This window comes from Cervus elaphus, chromosome 5 (genome assembly GCF_910594005.1).
Source record: "Cervus elaphus chromosome 5, mCerEla1.1, whole genome shotgun sequence".
In the NCBI taxonomy this organism is placed as follows: domain Eukaryota; kingdom Metazoa; phylum Chordata; class Mammalia; order Artiodactyla; family Cervidae; genus Cervus; species Cervus elaphus.
In genome coordinates this window covers 74917723-74939369 of record NC_057819.1, presented here as the reverse complement: position 1 = coordinate 74939369, position 21647 = coordinate 74917723, and the positions used below count along the sequence as shown (strand labels likewise).

The following is a 21647-nucleotide window of genomic DNA, read 5'->3' as shown; positions in this document are numbered from 1 at the left end:
GCTAAAGCAAAATTGCATTAAAATCACTATTTAAAAATAGTAGAAATGGAATATATAATACCATTCACAAAAATGAAGGAATAAATTCCAACAATAAATCTGAGACCAGAATACAAAATCACAGTTGGTTACTGCTTCCACCATCATGTGAAAAAAACACTTAGTAAAAGCTGCCTATTATGTATTTCTTTCCAGGTTTTCCCATCTCCACCCTCTATGCCTTTTTTTTTTTTTTTTTCTGATATTTTATGTAGTCTAACTTAAGCCACAAATGTAGTGAGATAGGTGATTTTGTAAAAGCTCTCTGCTAGAAACTATCCATGGCCTCCTTAATTTAAGGTCTATAGTTGCTTTTATAGGCAATGCTACCTACCAATGTTGCAGATGCTAGGCTTTTGTGATGAACATAACTACATTCAGTCTCTATTTTCTCATTTAAATCATCTGACAACATTTTCAAGTTTAACCCTAAGACACCAGTTCCTTAGATTGAGTTATATTGAAAACCCATTTCTAGTTTGCTATGTGTATTTATTTATTTTCATTGGTCAACAAGCCTTCAAAAAAATTCAGTTGTCAACTTTAAATGGTGTAACTATTAATCTCTTAAATTGCATAGAAGTGAAAGAAATTGACTAATATGCAGAAAGTCAACATTTGTTTTCTTTAAACAATAAATTCAGATACAAGATAAAAAAGGCAGAGGAGTAAGCAGGGCTCACCTCCCTTCACAGAAACATTGAAAATGCATCTACAATTGGAGTAATTCACACAAAACTGCTACTGAGTACCTACAGAATAACTCAGATGTCCAAAAAGATAAGAAAACCTCCACACAACCAGGCAGAACAAAAGGAAAAAAAAGAAAAAATAAATCAGGCCTATGCTCTGGGGAGGGAGCTGTGAAGGAAGAAAGTTTCGTGAACCTTGGGAAGACTGCTCACCGTGGAGAGATTATACTGGACAGAGGGAGAATTTCAGCACCTAAACAAGGGAGAGCAGCAACTGGTTTGTGGAAAGCAAGATGGAGAGTAGCCTACACAGAGGGTCAGAACCACCACACTGAGTTCCCCAACCTGAGATACCCCTCTGATAGTGAGTCAGGTGCTGAAGTTCAAACTCTAAAGCTCAGGCTCAGGGAGAGGACCAGGGTTAGGGGTGGAAACAGCCTATGTTAGATGTAGAAGCAGGCAGAGTTAGATTGGGCCATGGCAAATGAGAGCATAACAGAAAGAAGCCTGGTACAGCAACGAGGCACAGAACCATTATTGGGAGGTGCCTGAGGAGAGGTGCAAGATCACCATAATAATTTATTTCCCTGTGAACATTCCAAGGCAACAGGACACTGCATTCAGGAGCTCCAGTGTGAGTATAAGTCACTGCCGCCATCTCAGGCTCCATAGGCAGACACTGGTCATATCTTCTAGACCCATGGGCAGACACCAGGTCCCATATGCACTAACTTAGAAGGGCAAAGACAGTTTCCCCACTAGGAATTCTGCCATTGGGCCATACGACCTGCCCCAACTGACCTTAAATGTATGGACAGTTCCAGCTACAAGCAATGCTATCAGCAGGTCCCAGCACCCGCTCTTGCTGATCCAGAAGGTTGCAGATAACTTTCCCAACCACTGGAAATTCACCAGTGGATGCCAGAACCTGCCTTACTGTACCAGGAGTGTACATAAGTCTCCCACTTCTAAGAAATACACAAGTGGGTGTAGGGACCCTCCATGCTGTCCCAGGAGCACACTGATAGCTCTTGCTACTAGGAAACTTACCAGTGGGTTCTGGGACCCAGGGGAGGTTCTGAAACCATAACTGAACCCCAGAGGTGTATGACTAAGGAAGAAGAGCTGAAATCTCTCCTCATGGCTGCATGAACTGTGAAGTTACATCTCCACTGATGGCTTCCTAAATTCAGCACCTGTGAAACATCCAAAAGGACAAGTGCTCTTGCAGCTGATCCAGGTCTGGCTTTAGTAATGATTAGCTCTGTGGGCAAGTAAGCACAGGGATTAGATCAGACCAAAGTCTTAGCTGCCTCCATAGCTCCCACCATGAGTCCAGATACTACTGTAGTCCCGGGACCTGAACTCAGTGGATCTTCACCAGAGGCCAGGAAAAACACCTGAGAATCACTACAGTGAATTGCCAGCATACCAGTTAAGACAGGACAAACAGTAGTATCAACAACAGTATACTTTGTAAGCCTGCACAACGAGAGAAAGGGGACACAAAAGAACACATTCACAGATGAAAATCTCCAGAGGAGGAATGCTCAGCGGCTCGTCTCTTAGCAAGACTGCTCCAATCATGCCTACCTCAAACCACAGGTCAGAATCACAGCCAAGAAACAGATCTAAGGGCCTCTACTTCAACAACTATGGAGCAAACCCTGCCCCTGATAGGGCAGTGACAACCACAGAGCAAAGAGAAGACCCTGCTGGCCACAAGCCTCTGGAAAAATCTCACCCACAAGGGAGGAAGATAACAGAAGCAAGAGGAACTATAAGCCTGCATCCTGTGAAATGAGCACAATAATTTTGACAAAATGAGATGACAAAGAAATGTGCTGCAGATGAAGGAGGCAGGCAAAAACCTATAAGAACAGTTGAATAAAGAGGAGATAAGCAATATATCTGAAAAAGAATTCAGAATAACAATACTAATGATGATCCAAGGCCTCAGAAAAAGAATGGAAGCATAGATCAAGAAGGTACAAGAAAACTTTAACACAGATCTTGAAGAACTAAAGAACAAGCAAAGAGAGATGAACATGACAATGGCTGAAATGAAAAGTACACAAGAGGGAATCAATAGCAGAATAACTGGCACAGAAGAGTAGAAAAGTAACCTGGAAGATAGGATGCTGAAAATTTCTGTCACAGACAGAAAAAAGAATGAAAAGAAATGAAGACAGTTTAAGAGACTTCTGAAATAATAAATTCACTAACATTAGAGTTATAGCGGTTCCCAGAAAAAGAAGAGCAAATGCCTGAGAAAAGATTTGAAAAGATTATAGTCAAAAACTTCCCTAACATAGGAAAGAAAATAATGACCCAAGTCAAGGAAGCACATAAGATAAACCCAAGGAGGAACACTCTGAAACATATATCATTCAAATGAACAAAAATCAAATACAAATAAAAGCTTTAAAAGCAACAACTAATATTCAAGGGAATCCTCATAAGGTTATCAGTTGATTTTCAGCAGACACACTGCAAGCCAGAACCGAGTGGCAGGATATACTGAAAGTGAAGAAAGGGAAAAGCCTACAACCAAGAATACTCTACCTAGCAAGGCCCTCATTTACATTTGAAGGAGAAATCAAAGCTTTACAGACAAACAAAAGCTAAGAGAATTCAGCATCACAGAACCAGCTTTACAACAAACACCAAAGGAAATTCTCTAGGCAAGAAAAGCAAGAGAAGAGAACAAAAGAGGAAGGAAAACAGACCTAGAAAAATCCCCCAAAACAATTATGAAAATGGCAGTAGGCACATATATATCAATGACCTCCTTAATGCAAATGGATTAAATGTTCCAATGAAAAGACACAGATTAGCTGAATGGATACAAAAATAAGACTCATATATGATGCCTATAAGAGAACCACTTCAGACCTAGACACACATACAGACTGAAAGTAAAAGGATGGGAAAAGATATTCCACACAAATGAAAATCAAAAGATGACTGGAGTAGCAATATTCATATCAAGCAATATAGACCTTAAAATAAAGACTGTTAAGAGAGAAAAGGAAGGACACTACATAATGATCAAGGGATTAATCTAAGAAAAATATGTAAAAATTGTAACTATTTATGCACCCAATGTAAGACAATCTCAATATATAAGATAAATACTAGCAGTCATAAAAGGGGAAATTGACAGTAGCACAATAATAGTGGGAGACTTTAATACCAAACTTACAGTAATGGACACATCACCCAGACAGAATATTAAAAAGGGAACATGAACCTTAAGTGACACTTTAGATGAGACAGACCTAATTGATATTTCATCTGAAAGCAACATTTTTTTCTCAAGTACACATGGAACATTCTCCAGGATAGATCACATTTTGGGTCACAAATCAAGCCACAGGAAGTGGAAGAAAATCTATTTTAGATGCCATTCCAAACATCTTTTCCAACCACAATGCTATGAAATCAAAAAATAAACTACAGGAGAAAAAAATTATAAAAATCACAAACACATGTAGGCTAATCACTGTGTTACTAAATAACCAATGGATCACTGAAGAAATCAAAGAGGAATTTAAAAATACCTAGAGAAAAATGTCAATGAAAACATGGCAAACCAAAACCTATGGATCGCAACAAAAGAAGTTCTAAGAGAGAAGTTTATAGCAATATAATCTTACCTTAAAAATGTTAGCCATAGCAATGAGAAAAGAAAAATAAATAAAAGGAATCCAAATTAGAAAAGAAGTAAAACTCTTACTGTTTGCAGATTATGTAATACTGTACATTTGTTGTGCAGTCACTCAGTTGTGTCTGACTCTGTGACCCCATGGACTGCAGCAGAGCAGGCTTTCCTGTCCTTCACTATTTCCCAGAGTTTTCTACACATGGAAAATCATGAAGATGCTACCAGAAAACTGCCAGAATGAATTTTGTAAACTTGCAGGATACAAAATAAATAACACAGAAATTCCTTGTGTTCCTATACAATAACAATAAAAAATGAGAAAGAGAAGTTATGGAAACAATCCCATTTACCATCACAACAAAAAATAATTAAATACCTAGGAATAAACCCATCTAAAAAAGGAGAAGTCCTGTACTCAAAAAACTATAAAATTACTGATGGAAGAATCAAAGATACAAATAGATGGAGATCTATATGCCAGGTTTTTGGACTGGGAGAATCAGTATTATGAAAATAACTATATTACCTAAAGGAATCTACAGATTCAACACTATCCCTATCAAATTACCAACAGCATTTTTCACAGAACTAGAACTGAAAATTTTACAGTTTGTTTGGAAACACAAAAGACCCCGAATAGCTAAAGCAATCTTGAGAAAGCAAAATGGAGTTGGAGGAATCAGGCTTCTTGACTTCTGATTATACTACAAAGGTACAGTCATGAAAGAAGTATGTTATGGTCACAAAAACAAAAAATATAGATCAGTGGAACAGGATATGAAGCCTAAGAACACCCCAGGTACTTTTGGTCACATAATCTATGACAAAGAATGGAAGAATATATAATGGAAAAAAGAGAATCTTGTCAATAAGTGGTGCTGGGGAAACTGGACAGTTGTATGTAAAAGAATGAAATTAAGATAACCTCTAACAAGACATAAAAATAAACTTCAACGGATTAAGGACCTAAATGTAAGCCCAGATCATATAAAGCTATTAGGTAAAAATTAGACAGAACACTTTGACAGAAAATAGTGAAAATAAAAACAAATGAATAAGGCCTAAATAAACTTAAACTTAAAAGATTTTGCACTGTAAAGTAAGCCATAAGCAAAATGGCAGCCTTCAGAATGGGAGAAAATATTTGCAAACATACAAAATCAACAAGGGATTCAGTTCAGTCTCTCAGTTGTGTCCAACTTTTCCAGACCCCATGGATGCAGCACGCCAGGCTTCTGTTCATCACCAACTCCCAGAGCTTGCTCGAATTCATGTTCATTGAATCGGTGATGCCATTCAACCATCTCATCCTCCGTCGTCCCCTTCTCCTCCTGCCCTCCTTCCCAGTATCAGGGTCTTTTCCAATCAGACAGTTCTTCGCATCAGGTGGCCAAAGTTTCAGCTTCAACATCCATCCTTCCAATGAGCACTGAGGACTGATTTCCTTTAGGATGGACTGATTGGATCTTGTTGCAGGCCAAGGGACTCTCAAGAGTCTTCTCCAACACCACAGTTCAAAAACATCAATTCTTCGGCACTCAGCTTTCTTTATGGTCCAACTCTCACACCCATAAATGATTATTGGAGAAACCACAGCTTTGACTAGACAGACTTTTGTCGGCAAAGTAATGTCTCTGCTTTTTAATATGCTGTCTAGGTGTATCAGAGCTTTTCTTTCAAGGAGCAAGCATCTTTTAATTTTATGGCTGTAGTTATCATCTGCAGTTATTTTGGAGCCCAAGAAAATAAAGTCTTTCACTGTTTCCATTGTTTCCCCATCTATTTGCCATGAAGTTGTGGGACCGGTTTCCATGATCTTGGTTTTTTGAATGTTGAGTTTTAAGTTAGCTTTTTCACTCTCCTCTTTCACTTTCATCAAGAAGCTCTTCCTCTACAAATAAGGCATGCAGATGGCCAAAAAGCACATGAAATGATGCACAACATCACTTGTTATTACAGAAATGCAAATCAAAGCTACAACACTACATCACCAAAAAATCTACAAATAATAAATGCTGTTGGTGGAATTGGAAATCGGGATAGCCACTACAGAGAACAGTATGGAGGCTCCTGAAAAAACTAAAAATAGAACTAACATATCACCCAACAATTCCATTCCTTGGCATATACCTGGAGAAAACCAGAATTCAAAAATATACATAAACACCAATGATCATTGAAATATTATTTACAGTAGCCAAGATATGTAAGCAAACTAAATGTCTATCAACAGAGGAATAGATAAATATGTAGTACATATATACAATGAAATATTACACAGCCATAAAGTACAAAATAATGCTATTTTCAACAACACAGATGGACCTAGGAATTGTCATACTGAGTGAAATAAGTCAGACACAGCAAAAATAATATGTGATAATGCTTATAAGTGGAACCCAAAAAGAAATAAAAATGAACTTACCAAACAGATGTAGAGACCAGAAAGCAAATTTATCATTACCAGTGGATAGGGAAGGGATAAATTGGGAGACTGTGATTGAAATATGCACATTATTATTTGTAAAATAGATAACTAACGGGAACCTGCAGTATACCAAAGGGAACTCTACTCAGTATTCTGTAATGGCTTTATATGGAAAAAGCCTCTTTAAAAAAGAGTGGATATGTGTATAATTGATTCACTTTGCTGTACAACTGAAATTAACACAGGATTGTAAATCAATCATGTTGTGGTTGTTGAGTACCTAAGTCATATCTGACTCTTCGCGACCCCATGGGCTGCAGTACAACAGGAACGTCTGACCTCCACTATTTCCCAGAGTTTGCTCAGATTCATGTCCTTTGAGCCAGTGATGGTATTGAACCATCTCATCCTCTGTCACCCCCATCTCCTGATGCCTTCAATCGCTCCCCAAATCAGGGTCTTTTCCAGTGGGTTGGCTCTTCTCATCAAGTGGTCAAAGTATTGGTGATTCAGCTTAGCATCAGTACTTCATTCAGGGTTTATTTACTTTAGGATTGACAGATTTGATCTCCTTTCAGTTCAAGGGCCTCTCAAGTGTCTTTTCCAGCATCACAATTCAAATACATCAATTATTTGGTGCTCAGGCTTCTTTACGGTCCAACTCTCACATCCATACCTGACTACTGGAAAAACCATATCTTTGACTACCTGGGTCTTTGTTGGCAAAGTAATGTCTCTGCTTTTTAGTATGCTATCTAAGTTTGTCATAACTTTCCTTCCCCAAGGAGCGAGCATCTTTTAATTTAATGGCTGCAGTCACCATCTGCAGTGATTTGGGAACTCAAGAAAATAAAATACGTCACTGCTACCACTTTTCCCACTTCTATTTGCCTTGAAGTGATGGGACCAGATGCCATAATCATACTGTTTTCAATGTTGAGTTTCGAGCCAGGTTTTTTACACACCTCTCTAACCCTCATCAAGAGGTTCTCTAGTTCCTCTTCACTTTCTGCATTATAGTGATATCATCTACATATCTGAGATGGTTGCTGTTTCTCCTGGCAATCTTGATTCCAACTTGTGTTTCATCCAGCCTGGCATTTTGTATGATGTACTCTGCATACAAGTTAAATATGCAGGGTAACAATCTACAGCCTTGTTGTTCTCCTTTCCAGTTTTGAACGATTCCATTTTTCCATGTTTGCTTCTAATTGCTGCTTCTTGACCCACAAACAGGTTTCTCAGGAGACAGGAAAGGTAGTCTGGTACCTCCATCTCTTTAAAATCGTTTCACAGTTTGTTTGTTTGTTTTTTTTTTTTTATTTATTTATTTTTTTTTTTTTTAATTTTTTTATTAGTTGGAGGCTAATTACTTCACAACATTTCAGTGGGTTTTGTCATACATTGATATGAATCAGCCATAGATTTACACTTATTCCCCATCCCGATCCCCCCTCCCATCTCCCTCTCCACCCGATTCCTCTGGGTCTTCCCAGTGCACCAGGCCGGAGCACTTGTCTCATGCATCCCACCTGGGCTGGTGATCTGTTTCACCATAGATAGTATACATGCTGTTCTTTTGAAACATCCCACCCTCACCTTCTCCCACAGAGTTCAAAAGTCTGTTCTGTATTTCTGTGTCTCTTTTTCTGTTTTGCATATAGGGTTATCGTTACCATCTTTCTAAATTCCATATATATGTGTTAGTATGCTGTAATGTTCTTTATCTTTCTGGCTTACTTCACTCTGTATAAGGGGCTCCAGTTTCATCCATCTCATTAGGACTGGTTCAAATGAATTCTTTTTGACGGCTGAGTAAAATTCCATGGTGTATATGTACCACAGCTTCCTTATCCATTCATCTGCTGATGGGCATCTAGGTTGCTTCAGGCTGCGGACCCGCCCAGCCCCGCCGGAGGCAGGAGGCAGGGGGGAGGGGAAAGTCGCGGCGAGACACAGGGCGCAGGCACAGTTTGTTTTGATCCACACAGTCAAAGGCTCCAGCATAGTCAATGAAGCAGATTTTTTTCTGGATCTCCCTTGCTTTATCTATGGTCAAACAAATGTTGGCAATTTGATCTCTGGTTCTTCTGCTTTTCCTAAATTAATGTCACTCCAATAAAATGCAAAACAAATAACTTTGAAATGATATTGCTTTTTATGGACACTTTGTAAAAAGTAATTTTGAAAATATATAATGAAAATGTGCTCTAAAGGTTGAATATGCTCTTAAAGTTAGGAGAGTTAGAAGAGTATTTACCATTTGAGTTTCAACCCTCTCCACATCCCCAAAGATTTTACTCCCTTTTTACAAGTGAGGAAGCTTTACCAGGCAAATGAAAGACTTCCCATGGTGCCATGAATCATTGGCATGGAATCTCATATCTTTTTTTCTGATCTGTATTCATTCTACTTTTCAATATGAAAGATTTTTGAAATATTGAGGGTGCATTCAAACCCAAGTTCAATAAAAGAGCTAATGTTTAACTGGTTGTATTAAAACTTCTAAAAATAAAAATATATCAAAGTGATACAAAATGAATCATCCTTTTCAAACATATCTCATTAGAATGTAGTGCAAGTTATATGGTCTTAAATTAATTCTGGTTCTTTAATAGAGACCCTGACACCCTGCCTCATCCTGAACTGCCATCTCTTGCAGAAATAAGTACTGTTACTTGGAGATCTTAATGGTTACTGGGGTCTTACTTCATGTGGATGTTTCACCTGTAACCAGACTGTTTCCACAAAGTATAGATTGCTATTTCTTATGAATGTGGAGCACAAACTCAGAATAAACTCAAACTTTCTACATCCTTTTTAATATTGTGTTGGACTATGAGTCGCCACCATCAGGCACTTCTCCTCCATTTTAGTTAATTCATTCATCTAGGTTCTATACCAACCCAACTCCTCTCTTTTCTCCTGGTAATGAGTGTCCATAGTTTCTTACACCAACATCTCCTGAGCTTAGAACCATTGAGAGATTTGAAGATAAATGAAAAGTTTAATGTAGGTACCGTAGATGAAGGTGATCTGTGCAGGGCACAGAATATTGTGACGTTTCAGTGACACAATTGTTTCTCATCCAGAAGATCACATCAAGCAGAGTTATTTGGGTAAAATGGACTTAGGACTGGGAATGAACCCTTCCTTCTGATACTGGGCCATGCTCCTTAATCAAGGTTTATGCACCTTAGACTTTCTCCTTCGTTATTCTTGCTATCATCCAAGGAACCTTGCAAATGTGCTTGAAAATATCTGATGTAGCAGTAAATAAATTGATCAGGAACTGCTTTAGGAACTTGATATAATTAAAAACAAAACCATGTCTAATTTTGGCCTTTAAATGAACAGATGATACCAGCACCCTAAATAGGTTTATTTGTAAGGTTTAGGCATTGAGGGGCATTTGACCGAGAATGAGTGGAACATAGGAATTAGGTTGCTCTGTGCTACTGCCCACATTTACTATTCTTTCTCACAAACAACAGCAATTGATCTCGACTATGTGAATGGCTAAAATTAGAAACTGTATTGGAGAATACTGGCAACAGCAATCATACTGTAAATACAACTTATAGGCATATATGCATATATATATAGGCTTCCCTGGTGGCTCAGCAGTAAAGAACCCACCTGCAATGCAGGAGGTACATAAGATGAGGGTTCGATCCCTGGGTTGGGAAGATGCCCTGGAGAAGGAATGGCAACCCAGTCCAGTATTCTTGTCTGGAGAATCCCACAAATAGAGAAGCCTGATGGGCTATAGTCCATAGGGTCGCAAAGAGTTGGACATGATGAAGTGACTTACCACACATGCACTATATATATATATATATATATATATATATATATATAATATATATAATCTTTTTCTCTTTAAAGGATGATTACCTTAATCTTCAGATTATTTCAGATATTTGGAACTACTCTATTATTATTTTTTATTTTTTAAAATTGTAATACCTTTTCCAAAGTTTTATTGAGGTCTTGTTGATAAAAATTATATGCATTTGAGATATAAAATGTGATGATTTTATGGAAATGTACACTGTGAAATGATCAAGAAAATCAAGAAAATTGCCTTTTTATTTGTTATTCCCCCCCACCCCACCCCATACTCTTCCCCTCTAGAAACTCCATGCTTGTTCTCCGTATCTGTGAAGCTGTTTTGTTATTCCTATTTACTTGTCTTGTTTTATACGTAGCACACATAAGTGAAATTACACATTATTTGGTCTTTCTCTGGCTTATTTTGGTTAGTGTAACTTCCTCTAGACATATACATGCTGTCACAATAGCAAAATTTGGTTATTTTTTATGGCTGAGTGTATATATACCACTTTTAAAAAATGTATTTATCCATCAGTGGACACTCATATCTTACTTTTTGTAAATAATGCTTCAATAAAAAAACCAGACAATCTAATCACATAGACCACAACCTTGTCTAATTCAATGAAACTAAGCTATGCTCTGTAGGGCCACCCAAGATGGGCAGGTCTTGGTGGAGAGTTCTGACAAAATGTGGTCCACTGGAGAAGGGAATGGCAAACAACTTCAGTATTCTTGACTTGAGAACCCCATGAACAGTATGAAAAGGCAAAAAATAGGACACTGAAATTCCTCCCCAGGTGGGTAGGTGCCCAATATGCTACTGGAGGTCAGTGGAAAAATAACACCAGAAAGAATGAAGGGACAGAGTCAAAGTAAATGAATTCCAGAAAGACATTTACTTCTGCTTTATTGAGTACACCAAAGCCTATGACTGTGTGGATCACAACAAACTGTGGAAAATTCTTCAAGAGATGGGAACACCAGACCACCTGACTTGCCTCCTGAGAAATCTGTATGCAAGTCAAGAAGCAATAGTTAGAACTGGACATGGAACAACAGACTGGTTCCAAAATGAGAAAAGAGTACAACAAGGCTGTATACTGTAACCCTGCTTATTTAACTTGTATGCAGAGTACATCGTGCAAAATGTCAGGCTATATGAAGCACAAGCTGGAATCAAGATTGCCTGCAAAAATATCAATAACCTCAGATATGCAAATGACACCACCCTTATGGCAGGAAGCAAAGAACTAAAGAGCCTCTTGATGAAAATGAAAGAGCAGGGTGAAAAAGCTTTTAAGCCAGCATTCAGAAAACTAAGATCATGGCATCTGGCCCCATTGCTTCATAGCAAACAGATGGGCAACAATGGAAACAGGGAGATACCCCCCCTTTTTTTTTTCAATTCCAAAATCACTTCAGATGGTGACTGTAGCCATGAAATTAAAAGACGCTTGCTCCTTGGAAGAAAAGCTATGATGAACCTAGATAGCATATTAAAAAGCAGAGATAAAGCTCCTAGACAAAGGTCCATGTGGTCAAAGCTATGGTTTTTACAGTAGTCAGGTATGAATGTGAGAGTTGGACTGTAAAGAAAGCTGAGTGCTGAAGAATTGATGCTTTTGAACTGTGGTGTTGGAGAAGACTCTTGAGAGTCCCTTGGACTGCAATGTGACCAAACCAGTCAATCCTGAAGGAAATCAGTCCTGAATATTCATTGGAAGGATGGATGCTGAAGCTGATACTGCAATACTTTGACCACCTGATGCTAAGAACTGACTCATTGGAAAAGACCCTGATGCTGGGAAAGATTGAAGGTGGGAGAAGAAGGGGATGACAGAGGATAAGCTGGTTGGGTGGTATTATCAACTCAATGGACATGAGTTTGAGTAAACTCCTGGAGTTGGTGATGGACAGGGAGGCCTGGCATGCTGCAGTCCATGGGGTCTCAAAGAGTCAGATGCAACTGAGCAACTGAACTGAACTACACTGCAATGTACCATCAAACCTGCCATCAAATCCAAGACACAAATGTAAGAAAGACTGAAGTTATTTAAATAAACAAACTAATTTTTTTAGAAATAGTTTACAGAATGCCTGCTATTTATTCATTCTAAATAAGTCTTCCACCTTTAAAATCTTGCATGCAGAAGCCTGGATACTTGAGAGAGAGGGAGAGATGAATTGTAATGAAAAGAAGAAAAGTAAAGTATGGGTATTGCTAATTTCCAAACTGAATTTTAAGTTATTGACCAAAACTCTATAGAGTTAGCATGTACCTTCTCCTAGTAATTATTCTTCTGTCCTAATTTAAATAACAAATAAGGAATATTATTTTATAGAAATAAAACATCCACTGTCTCTACCAAAAAATTAACTTTCTTATGTTGGTTATAAATTATAGAATGGATGAGAAGAATCCTATTTCAAAAATACATCCTCAGAGACAAATTAAAATTTAATTTCTCAAGGTTCATGCTGTTGGTTTCACAGCATTTTATGGAGGGTCTTCTATATGTATTGTAATAGATAAAAAATAAACCAGATTGCCAATCCTTTTTCTTTCTTTTTAAAAGCAAACCTTGTACCACATTTTTTGGTTCAAATTGTACAGGACAAGTAAAACTGCATTCTATTAACCGATATGAGTGTATTTCTGTAAGTGTAGTTAATTTAAAATAGATTTTAAAAGTAAAAGACATGTCCTATTTCAAAAATATGTCAACATCTTAATCCCTAGAACTTGTAAATACCTTACCTTCTGTGGCAAAGGGAATTCTGCAATGTGATTAATTTAAAGATTTTGAGAGGGAAGTGATTATCCTGGATTATCCAGGGAACTCAACGTAATCACAAGGATTTTTATTTAAAAAAAAAATGGGGGGTATCAGGAAGTAAAAGGAGATATGATGATTGACGCAGAGGTTGAAGAGAAGGCAGTGCTGAAACTGAGCCATGAGCAAAGGAATGAGGACAACCTCTTAGAAACTGAAAAAGGCACGGAACGAATTCTCACCTTGAGACTCCAGAAACAAAGCTGCACTTCAGACTTCTTTCAGAATTCTGACCTCCAGAATTGAAAGATTAAAAATTTCTGTCATTTTAAGCCACTCAATGTGTAATAATCTATCACAGAAGCAACAGGAAACTAAGACACTGCTTGGTGGCCTCAGTTTGCATGCTGAATTGTACGGTTATAGATCTGCTTTTGAGGTTCTTCTCTCCCACCTACTAACTCCTGAGGATATTAGCGCTCACAATCCATGTCATCATCCGAGTCTTCATCTGATCCTTTCTTCAATATAGTTCTCAATATAGTTTCACCAACGGTTTACCTGCTGTGTCACTTTCCATCACACTCTGCAGTTTGGTGTACAAACATATGTTTCCTTCTGCTACCACCTCTACGTCAGTTTTGGATCTGCTGCAAGACCCCTTATCATTGTAGCGTAAGTGTTGGTACACAAATTTTCTCACAATGTTATAGTGTTATCAATAGTCATCTGAAGGTACAGTAGAAAAGAAGAATATTCAAAGATACTTTTTAACTGGTTACTACACATGATTGCTCTCAAATACAGAATTACATGCCAATCTTACTGGTTTCCCTTGGGGTATGTTCCTGCCTTACTATAAAGCTTCCCCCTTGCCTAGCTCATAGCCCACATCCAAGTGGAAGAATCCAGCCATCACCATTAGGTATGCTCCTGAATTTACAGACTCCTTTGTCTCTCATCCTAACTCAGTGAGATGGAAGTATTCTTGCTTGGCTCCACACTAAAGCTCATCTAACAAGTTTTAATTTCTGCCCCAAGAATTTCTTTTCTCCAGGAATGACTGACTGGACAATCTTCACAAATTTCAAGGAAACTCTCCCCATCTAATACTAGGAAAGCTTATCATATGTCCCCAAGAAGGTAGTTACACTGTAACTTAATAGTCCAATACTAATAAAATATATAAAGATACAGAGACAACATTAGAGCTACTTCTTTGAGTGACAACTTCCAAATTAAAGAATAGCTCCTATAATTTTTGATGCTTCTCAAAGTCTGAGTAACATTTCACATCGATCAGCAACAGTGTGCTAAAGTTGAGCCTCTCTAAGCCTAGTCGGGCCACAGTTTATTAAATATATCCATTTCTGATTATTTATGATTATAGCCTGCCTCTATTTTTAAAAGCTAGTGATCTATTTTGATGGATAATCTTGAGATATAATTGACATAAAATAAACTTCACATGTTTAAAGTGCACAGTTTGACAACTTTTGACATATGTGCGTATCCATAAGCCATCAACACAATTAAGATAATGAATATATCCATTACTTTTAAAAAGCTTCCTTTTACTCCTTTGTAACACCTCCCTCCAGTCCATCTCCACTCCCCTGTCTGCCTTCCCAGATAATCACTATTATTCTTGAATTACATATGGCATGGAGACCAGAAACACATACTGAAATTGTGAACCTATTTTGCCTGAATATAGGTTGACCAAGAGAGCAGTGGGGAAGAGAGATGGATCTACTTTGTCTTCTAATATATAGAAGATCTGTCTTAGAGAAATGTACCCTGATGGATGTCAAATTCTCAAAAAATTTTATCAACCAGATGAGTCACTCCTTTTTCAGTGGGGCTGAGTAAAAAGAAGGCGGAAAAATAAGACAAAGAATTTCAATACTGTTCTCTTCTAGGGAATGGAAGAGTTCCTTGCTTTCTTTGGGAAAACTGGAATTGACTCTCACACTTGGACTCAGCCAAGACTTTCTATTGTATGTGTACCATACTTGTGCTGAATTTGTAGTGGAGAAATGTAAAGTAGGAAAAAGACAAATATAGATATAGTGGAGAGAGATCCTTTGTAGTTATCAAGACTTGGGCAGAAGTGAAAGAAGGACAGCTGGTAAGAAGCTGCCCTGTAACACGGGGAGTCCAGTTTGGGACTCTGTGACAACCTGGAGGGATGGGTTGGATGGCTCCAGAGGGAGGGGATGTATGGATAATTATGGTGGATTCATGTTGTTTTACAGCAAAAACCAATACAATACTGTAAAAAGTTAAAAAAAAAAAATTAAAAATATGAAAACAATGGATAAGAATAAATATTTTCTAGCTTCATAGTGTTTTTAAAATTTCTTTTGCTAGTTTCATGGGCTAAAAAACAAACACTTAAGTAAAGAGTGAAGACAGAAATTTTTAAATTAGTACGTGGTTTTCCTGAGTTATTTTATGGATTAAGATGAAAAATTTCTTAGAAAACATGGGTTGAGCCTAGAAATAACTCAAGAAAATATTGAGTTTTTTTTTCCTTCCAGAAAATGCTAACATGGAAACTAAATTTTGAGGGACTTTGAATTCACTGTTGTCTTCCAAGTGCCAAGAACTGAGTTGGCACTTAGGAGGCACTCACATTCTTTCATTAGCAATGCCTTGGAGGAAATTCTTTGGCAGTTCAGTGGTTGGGACTTTCATTTCCAAGGGCCCAGGTTCAATCCCTGCTCAGGGAACTAGGAACTAGGATTCCAAAAGCTGTGTGATGCAGTAATAAAAGACAAACAAACAAAACAAAACAAAACAAAACTTTCATTACTCAATTTCCAGTGATCTTTTCTTTCTCCCAATTCTAGAGTAGTTAAGTTCTAAACTGCATAATCTACCATTACATTTCAATATGCCTTAATTTCTAGTTGTGGCCTCTACCTCCTCAAGATGACAAGATGATCCATTTTATTTTCTAGAGAGTAAGGGGAGATAGTCTGGCACAGAATCTGAATCTGAAATGCTTGACTCTGATCTCTACACTATCAATTAGTGAGACCTTGGACAAATAACCACTCTAGGCCTTTCTATTATCATCTGTAAAATGTAGATAATAACAGTATTTCCCTTATATATAAGAAGTATATATAACAGTATTTCCCTTATATATATATATATATAAATATATAAATAAATTTATATAAATAATATATAATTTATATAAATAAAAGAAGATTATTCATGGAAGGGATTTGGCAACGCCTACTACATAGCAAACAATTGATACATACATGTTACTAGTTTTAGTTAAATACTATCCTATGAATTGATGTTTTTTGGATTTTTAATTAAAAAGACTTGGTGGCAGAGAGCTGATTAAATATTCTTTGAGAGGGCTGAAGGTGACTACACAGACTGAAAAGAGAAAAGTATTATTTTACTGGCATTGGCTTTTAAGTTAAAATATAGAAGGTAACATAGTTTATAAGCATCTTGAAAACAAGGGTTATGAATTTTTATTAACAAAACTCCAACGACTTGCCAGTGTGCTTGACTCATATCTGGCACTGGGCTAATAATTGCATAATTCATTAGCAAACAAACGGGTGCGCTGTATTCAGTCCCTCAGTGCTCAGTCCTGTCTGACTCTTGGCAATCCCATGTACTCTATCAGGCTCCTCTGTCCATTGCATTTTCTAGGCAAGAATACTAGAGTGGGTTGCCATTTCCTAATCCACCGGATGCTCCCCACCCAGGGATCCAACCTGAGTCTCTCTCGCGTCTCCTGCATTGACAGGATTCTTTACCACTGCCACTGGAAAACCCAGTCAGTAAATTAATCCTGGTATAAAAATCCAGGCACTGTTCTGTTTCCAGAGAGAGCTCTCCTGCTGGCAAGCAGATTCTACTCCCAAGTGCAGAAGGTAGGTCACTGTCCATGGTTTCAAAAGCTCCCTAGGGTGGAACCTGTTCATCTTTAGCAAACAGCTTTCCCTCTCCCTTCAAAAATCTCTTTTGGGCGGAGCTCCCCCCCTCCCCCATGTATCCTAAAATGACTAGTTCTCACTATCTCGGATTCTTTTAATATTTCGAGATCTCAGAGTCTTTCCTGCTGAGCCTCTAAGCTCTCTGCATAAGAATCCTGGACTTCTGTCATCTGGGCCTAGATTTTTAATATGCTGACCACCTGGAGACCCTGGCCTTCATCTCAGAAAACAGATAGCTCAGTCACACGTCTGTCTTAAAAAGCAGTCGACTGCTTGTGGTTCTTTTTTTCGAATCCCTGAAGGCAGCAGAACTAAGCAGCGGTGGCTCGCAAAGTCTGCCCGGCCGAGGAAGCTCATGATATTCGCAGTGCTCACTCTCCCTGCCCTCCATCCCAACCCCGCACCCGACAGCCAGTCTGCAAAAAGGCGGCTGCACTTCTTCCTGAACAGTTAGTTGAAGAATCCTGGGAACGCCGCACACTAACTCCTTTGGTTCCAATCCGGCACTCTCACAAGCCACACTGCCTGGAAGACTCACTAACTTTACTGTGCGGATGAATGGTAACCATTTCCCTTCTTCTCCATCCTTTATGCTGTTATTAGACCGAACCCCAAACCTCACACTGAAATGGTTTCTAAACCCCCCAAAATAAAAAGTACAACCAAAAACAACCCTTGCGGGTTACGTGTCTGTCTTTGTTTTGTGTCCATCCGCGCTCGTGCAAAATCTCCAAACGTCATAGTTTGCAATCTGAACAAGAACGCAGAGCAATCCGAGATCTTTTCAGGGATTTCCCCTTCACTGTCCTCTTCTTCAGTACTCCCAAAGTGGTGAGTCTGGGGTTTTCTCAGACCTCTATAGCAGCCATAGAGGCAATACAACTCTGCACTTTTTTTTTTTTTTCCCTCTTGTTGCCAGCCTTCTCAAGCAAACAGTCCCGAGCCCAGGGTCTCCTTCCGACTTCTTCGCATCTACACCGCGAGCTGTTGACCGGAAGCCAAGTCCTTTCCTGGCCGCGGAGGGGACCTTCTGCGGAACAGCGTGAGGCTCCTACCACAGCCTCCGCCTGGGCGGCTGCTGGCGCTCCTGCCGCCCCCACCTTCCCCGAGGCCTAGAGGAGCGGAGCTCTAGGCTTGTGTGTGTGCGCGCTCGCGCGGTTGGTGCGGGAAAATCTGAAGAAGCTGCTGAATATTGCTGGCAGTGATCTGAAGCCCAGCAAAAGCCTGTAAAGCACTTGAGCTTTCCGAAAGAAAAACAGAATAAACGAAAGAAAAGAAGCGAAGCTCGTTCTCCTAGAGCCCGGGTTTCCAATAGTGCTGTATCTTCCTGGAGCTAGGCAGAGGCGTGTTTGGCAGTGGCCACTACCCGCACCCGGGCTTGGAAAGACGGGTTTTCACCGTTTCAGGAGGAGGGAGGTGAGGGACTTGCAGGACCTGGTCTAGAAGCCGGCAGAGAGAACTCTGGGGTAAGTACTGTTCTGGCACCGGAGCGGAAAGGGGGCAGGAGGAGGTGGGCAGGAGAGGGACAGGAGAGAGGGAACGGAATGAATTATGCAAAGAAAAAAAAAAAAATCCCCAATACTCCGTAGCGGAGGGAGCGCAGCGCAGCGCAGCACTCGCAAGATGAGTCCGCCCGTGTCCCCCGCGCCTAAGCCGCTGGCGCAAAGTTCTTTTTAAGGAGAGGGAAAATCTCCCCAGATCCTGTAGTGACAGCAGCCGCCAGGGCGGGGCAGAGTGAGGGGCTGCGGCTCGGCGCTGGGCCTGGGCGGCCGCGCTTCCCCGAAACCCGAAGCCCAGCGCTCCCGTCCTCATGGCCGCGTTAGGCCTCGCCTTCCCGCCGCGCCCTCCTGCCTCCGCCCCGAGCGGCTGGCGGCCGGGGTGACGCTGGGCTCGGGCTCGGCGAGACTGCTCACCTGGCCGAGCCCCTCTCCCGTTCCCCCGCCCCCGCCCGCCGCCTCCCCACGGAATCGGGAGGCGCCGGGATCCGTAGACGAGGAAATAACGACCCCTGCAGTTGCATTGCGGAAAATCGCGGCGGCGGCGGCAGCAGCGGCGGCGCTAGTCGCGGACCATGGAAGCGAGGGAACTGGAGGTTCTGGGGAGACCAGAAAAATAGGAGAGGGACAGCAGGCGCGCGCGCCGTGGGAAGCCCGTGAGCTCGCGAGGCCAGCGGGGAGCCGACCCCCCACTGCCCCCGCTCCAAGCCCTGGAGGGTCGCTCGAGCCGGGCTCCGAGGCGGCACGCTGCGCGCAGACTGGGGCGGCAGGAAGGGTCTGCGGAGGCGGCAGGCGGCCGGTAGTCTCGGGCAGTAACCCCTGCCTCTCTTTCTGTCCCTCTGTATGCTGTGTCTGCGTCCCTCTGGCACCCGGGAGCAGGAGCAGAACGGCGCGGCGCGGAGCAGCCACCCTCTGACCATGCCCCGGTGAGGGGGGCGGACTTCGAGGGCAACTCGTCGCGGACTGCCGGGGCTTAGCCCGCAAACTGCGAGCGGCCAGGGACCCGGAACTGCGCGGCACGGCCCGGCGGGGGGCTATCGTCTTATGTCTTCTTGGGGAGCCAGGCCGATCGGGGTCTCGTTTTTGCAGGAAGAGCCCAGAGCTGGTGCGTTCGGCTGGCTGCTGCCGGCGCTGCTAGTGCTATTTCCGCCGCCTGTGCAAGGAGCAGAGACCGGTGAGCAAGGAGACCTCCCGGGCAGCGAGACATCGGTCATGTGTCAGCACGTCTGGGGCGCACATCCGTCGAGCCCGAGGGGAAATTTGCTGGAACAGTTCAAACTGCGATATTGATCTCGGGGGTGACGGTCCCTGGCCGACTATCCGGTGGAAGTGCGAGTGTGCGCTCGCTAGGAAGTGTGCGTGTGTGCATGTGTGTGTTCCTTGTGGGGCTCCCCCTTCCCCCCCTGTTTTCACGTCGAGTGATGCACTTGGAATGAGAATCAGAGGATGGAAATAGTCTGGGAGGTGCTTTTTCTTCTTCAAGCCAATTTCATCGTCTGCATATCAGGTATGGCACGCGTGCTGGAGTCACAGGCGGGTCCGGGTTATGTTGTGGTCTTTGGAATGTATGGGGTTTTATTGTGGGTAGACAATTAAGTAGCCTTGCGGCGTGGGACAGAAGAGCGATGGTGGCAGAGACCCTTTCAGCTCTGTGGGTTTACAGCCTTAAGAATTAAAAAGCTTATAAACCCAGGTGTGTGTGTGTGTGTGTGTGTGTGTGTATTGGAGGTAATATCTGTATGGAGTCCTGGAACATTGTAGGGGTGGAGAGATAAGAAAGAAGAGGCAGACTGGTGTTGATTTTCAACTGTTTTCCTGGTTGAGAACTCTGACAAGGAAATATGAGCCTTGGCAACCCCTGCTGCCTTCCTCTAGCTTACAAAGTTCCCAAACTAGATGGCTCCTGGTTGAAAAAAAAATAGATGCAGAGCCCTGCCCTAATATCTAGGCACTTTCAGGAAACTGCAGGAGGGTTTGGGGACTGGAGAGTGCCAGCAGGAACCAAAAGGATGTAGATATACTCCATGCCTTCCCCAAATGCATCAGAACCACCCCCAAATAAAAGCAAAATCTATCTGAAACAACACAGTATCATCAATACCCCTTTAAATCATGAGTTTTCCTAATTTCCAGTGGTAAGGATGTACTTACTGGCTCAGACTTACAGACATCAGGCTACTGGTGCCAGTGTGTGGATTTAGGAGCTAGTGGGAAGCCAGGGCATTGAAATGAATAAGGCAGAGCTTGTGCCTGGCTCTGTGTGTGAGCGTGAGTGTGTGTGTGTTGGGAAGGATTTTGATATCCAGTGTTCTTGTCAGTGCAGGAAGTTGAGGGTATGGTGTGGAGATACAAGAAAAAGCTCCAGGCTAAGCAGTATTTCCCCGTTCAGTTCAGTGCCTCCTCCCACTGACAGTGTCCACACCATTTCTTTCACATTTATCATTTAAGTACCAAGGGTAAGGCCTGTTTGCAGTATTCCCCTCTGTCTGCATCCCTCTGCAGAACTGGGGACTCAGCCAACTTCCCATGAAATCAACAGAAGAGGAGAACAGAAACCCTGCCTTTGTGAGCAGGCCTATTTGAGCAGGATTAGGATGGAGGGACATGTTTTCTCTATCTTTGTTAGGCTCAGCCAGTCCCCACCCTTCAAATCAGACCTGATTCTGGAAGTTAAAAAATCCTTGTCGGCCCTTATTCTGGATCCAGTTCCAAATACTCAGGACAGGAATGGGGGATC

The 21647-nt window shown here is 41.2% G+C and overlaps 1 protein-coding gene across 3 annotated transcripts in view; it reads left to right on the top strand.

Moving 5' to 3' along the window:
• The first annotated feature begins 19786 nt into the window (after positions 1-19786).
• CA10 (carbonic anhydrase 10) overlaps positions 19787-21647 on the top strand; it is an 821067-nt gene continuing 819206 nt past the window's right edge. For 2 of the 3 annotated variants that reach the window (XM_043902703.1, XM_043902704.1), the window contains exon 1: positions 19902-20417. In XM_043902703.1, coding sequence (XP_043758638.1) covers positions 20357-20417 — 61 coding nt within the window. In that variant the 5' untranslated portion in view covers positions 19902-20356. Of the gene's footprint in view, positions 20418-21647 lie in introns of all 3 variants that reach the window. The other variant, XM_043902702.1, reaches the window with a different exon arrangement.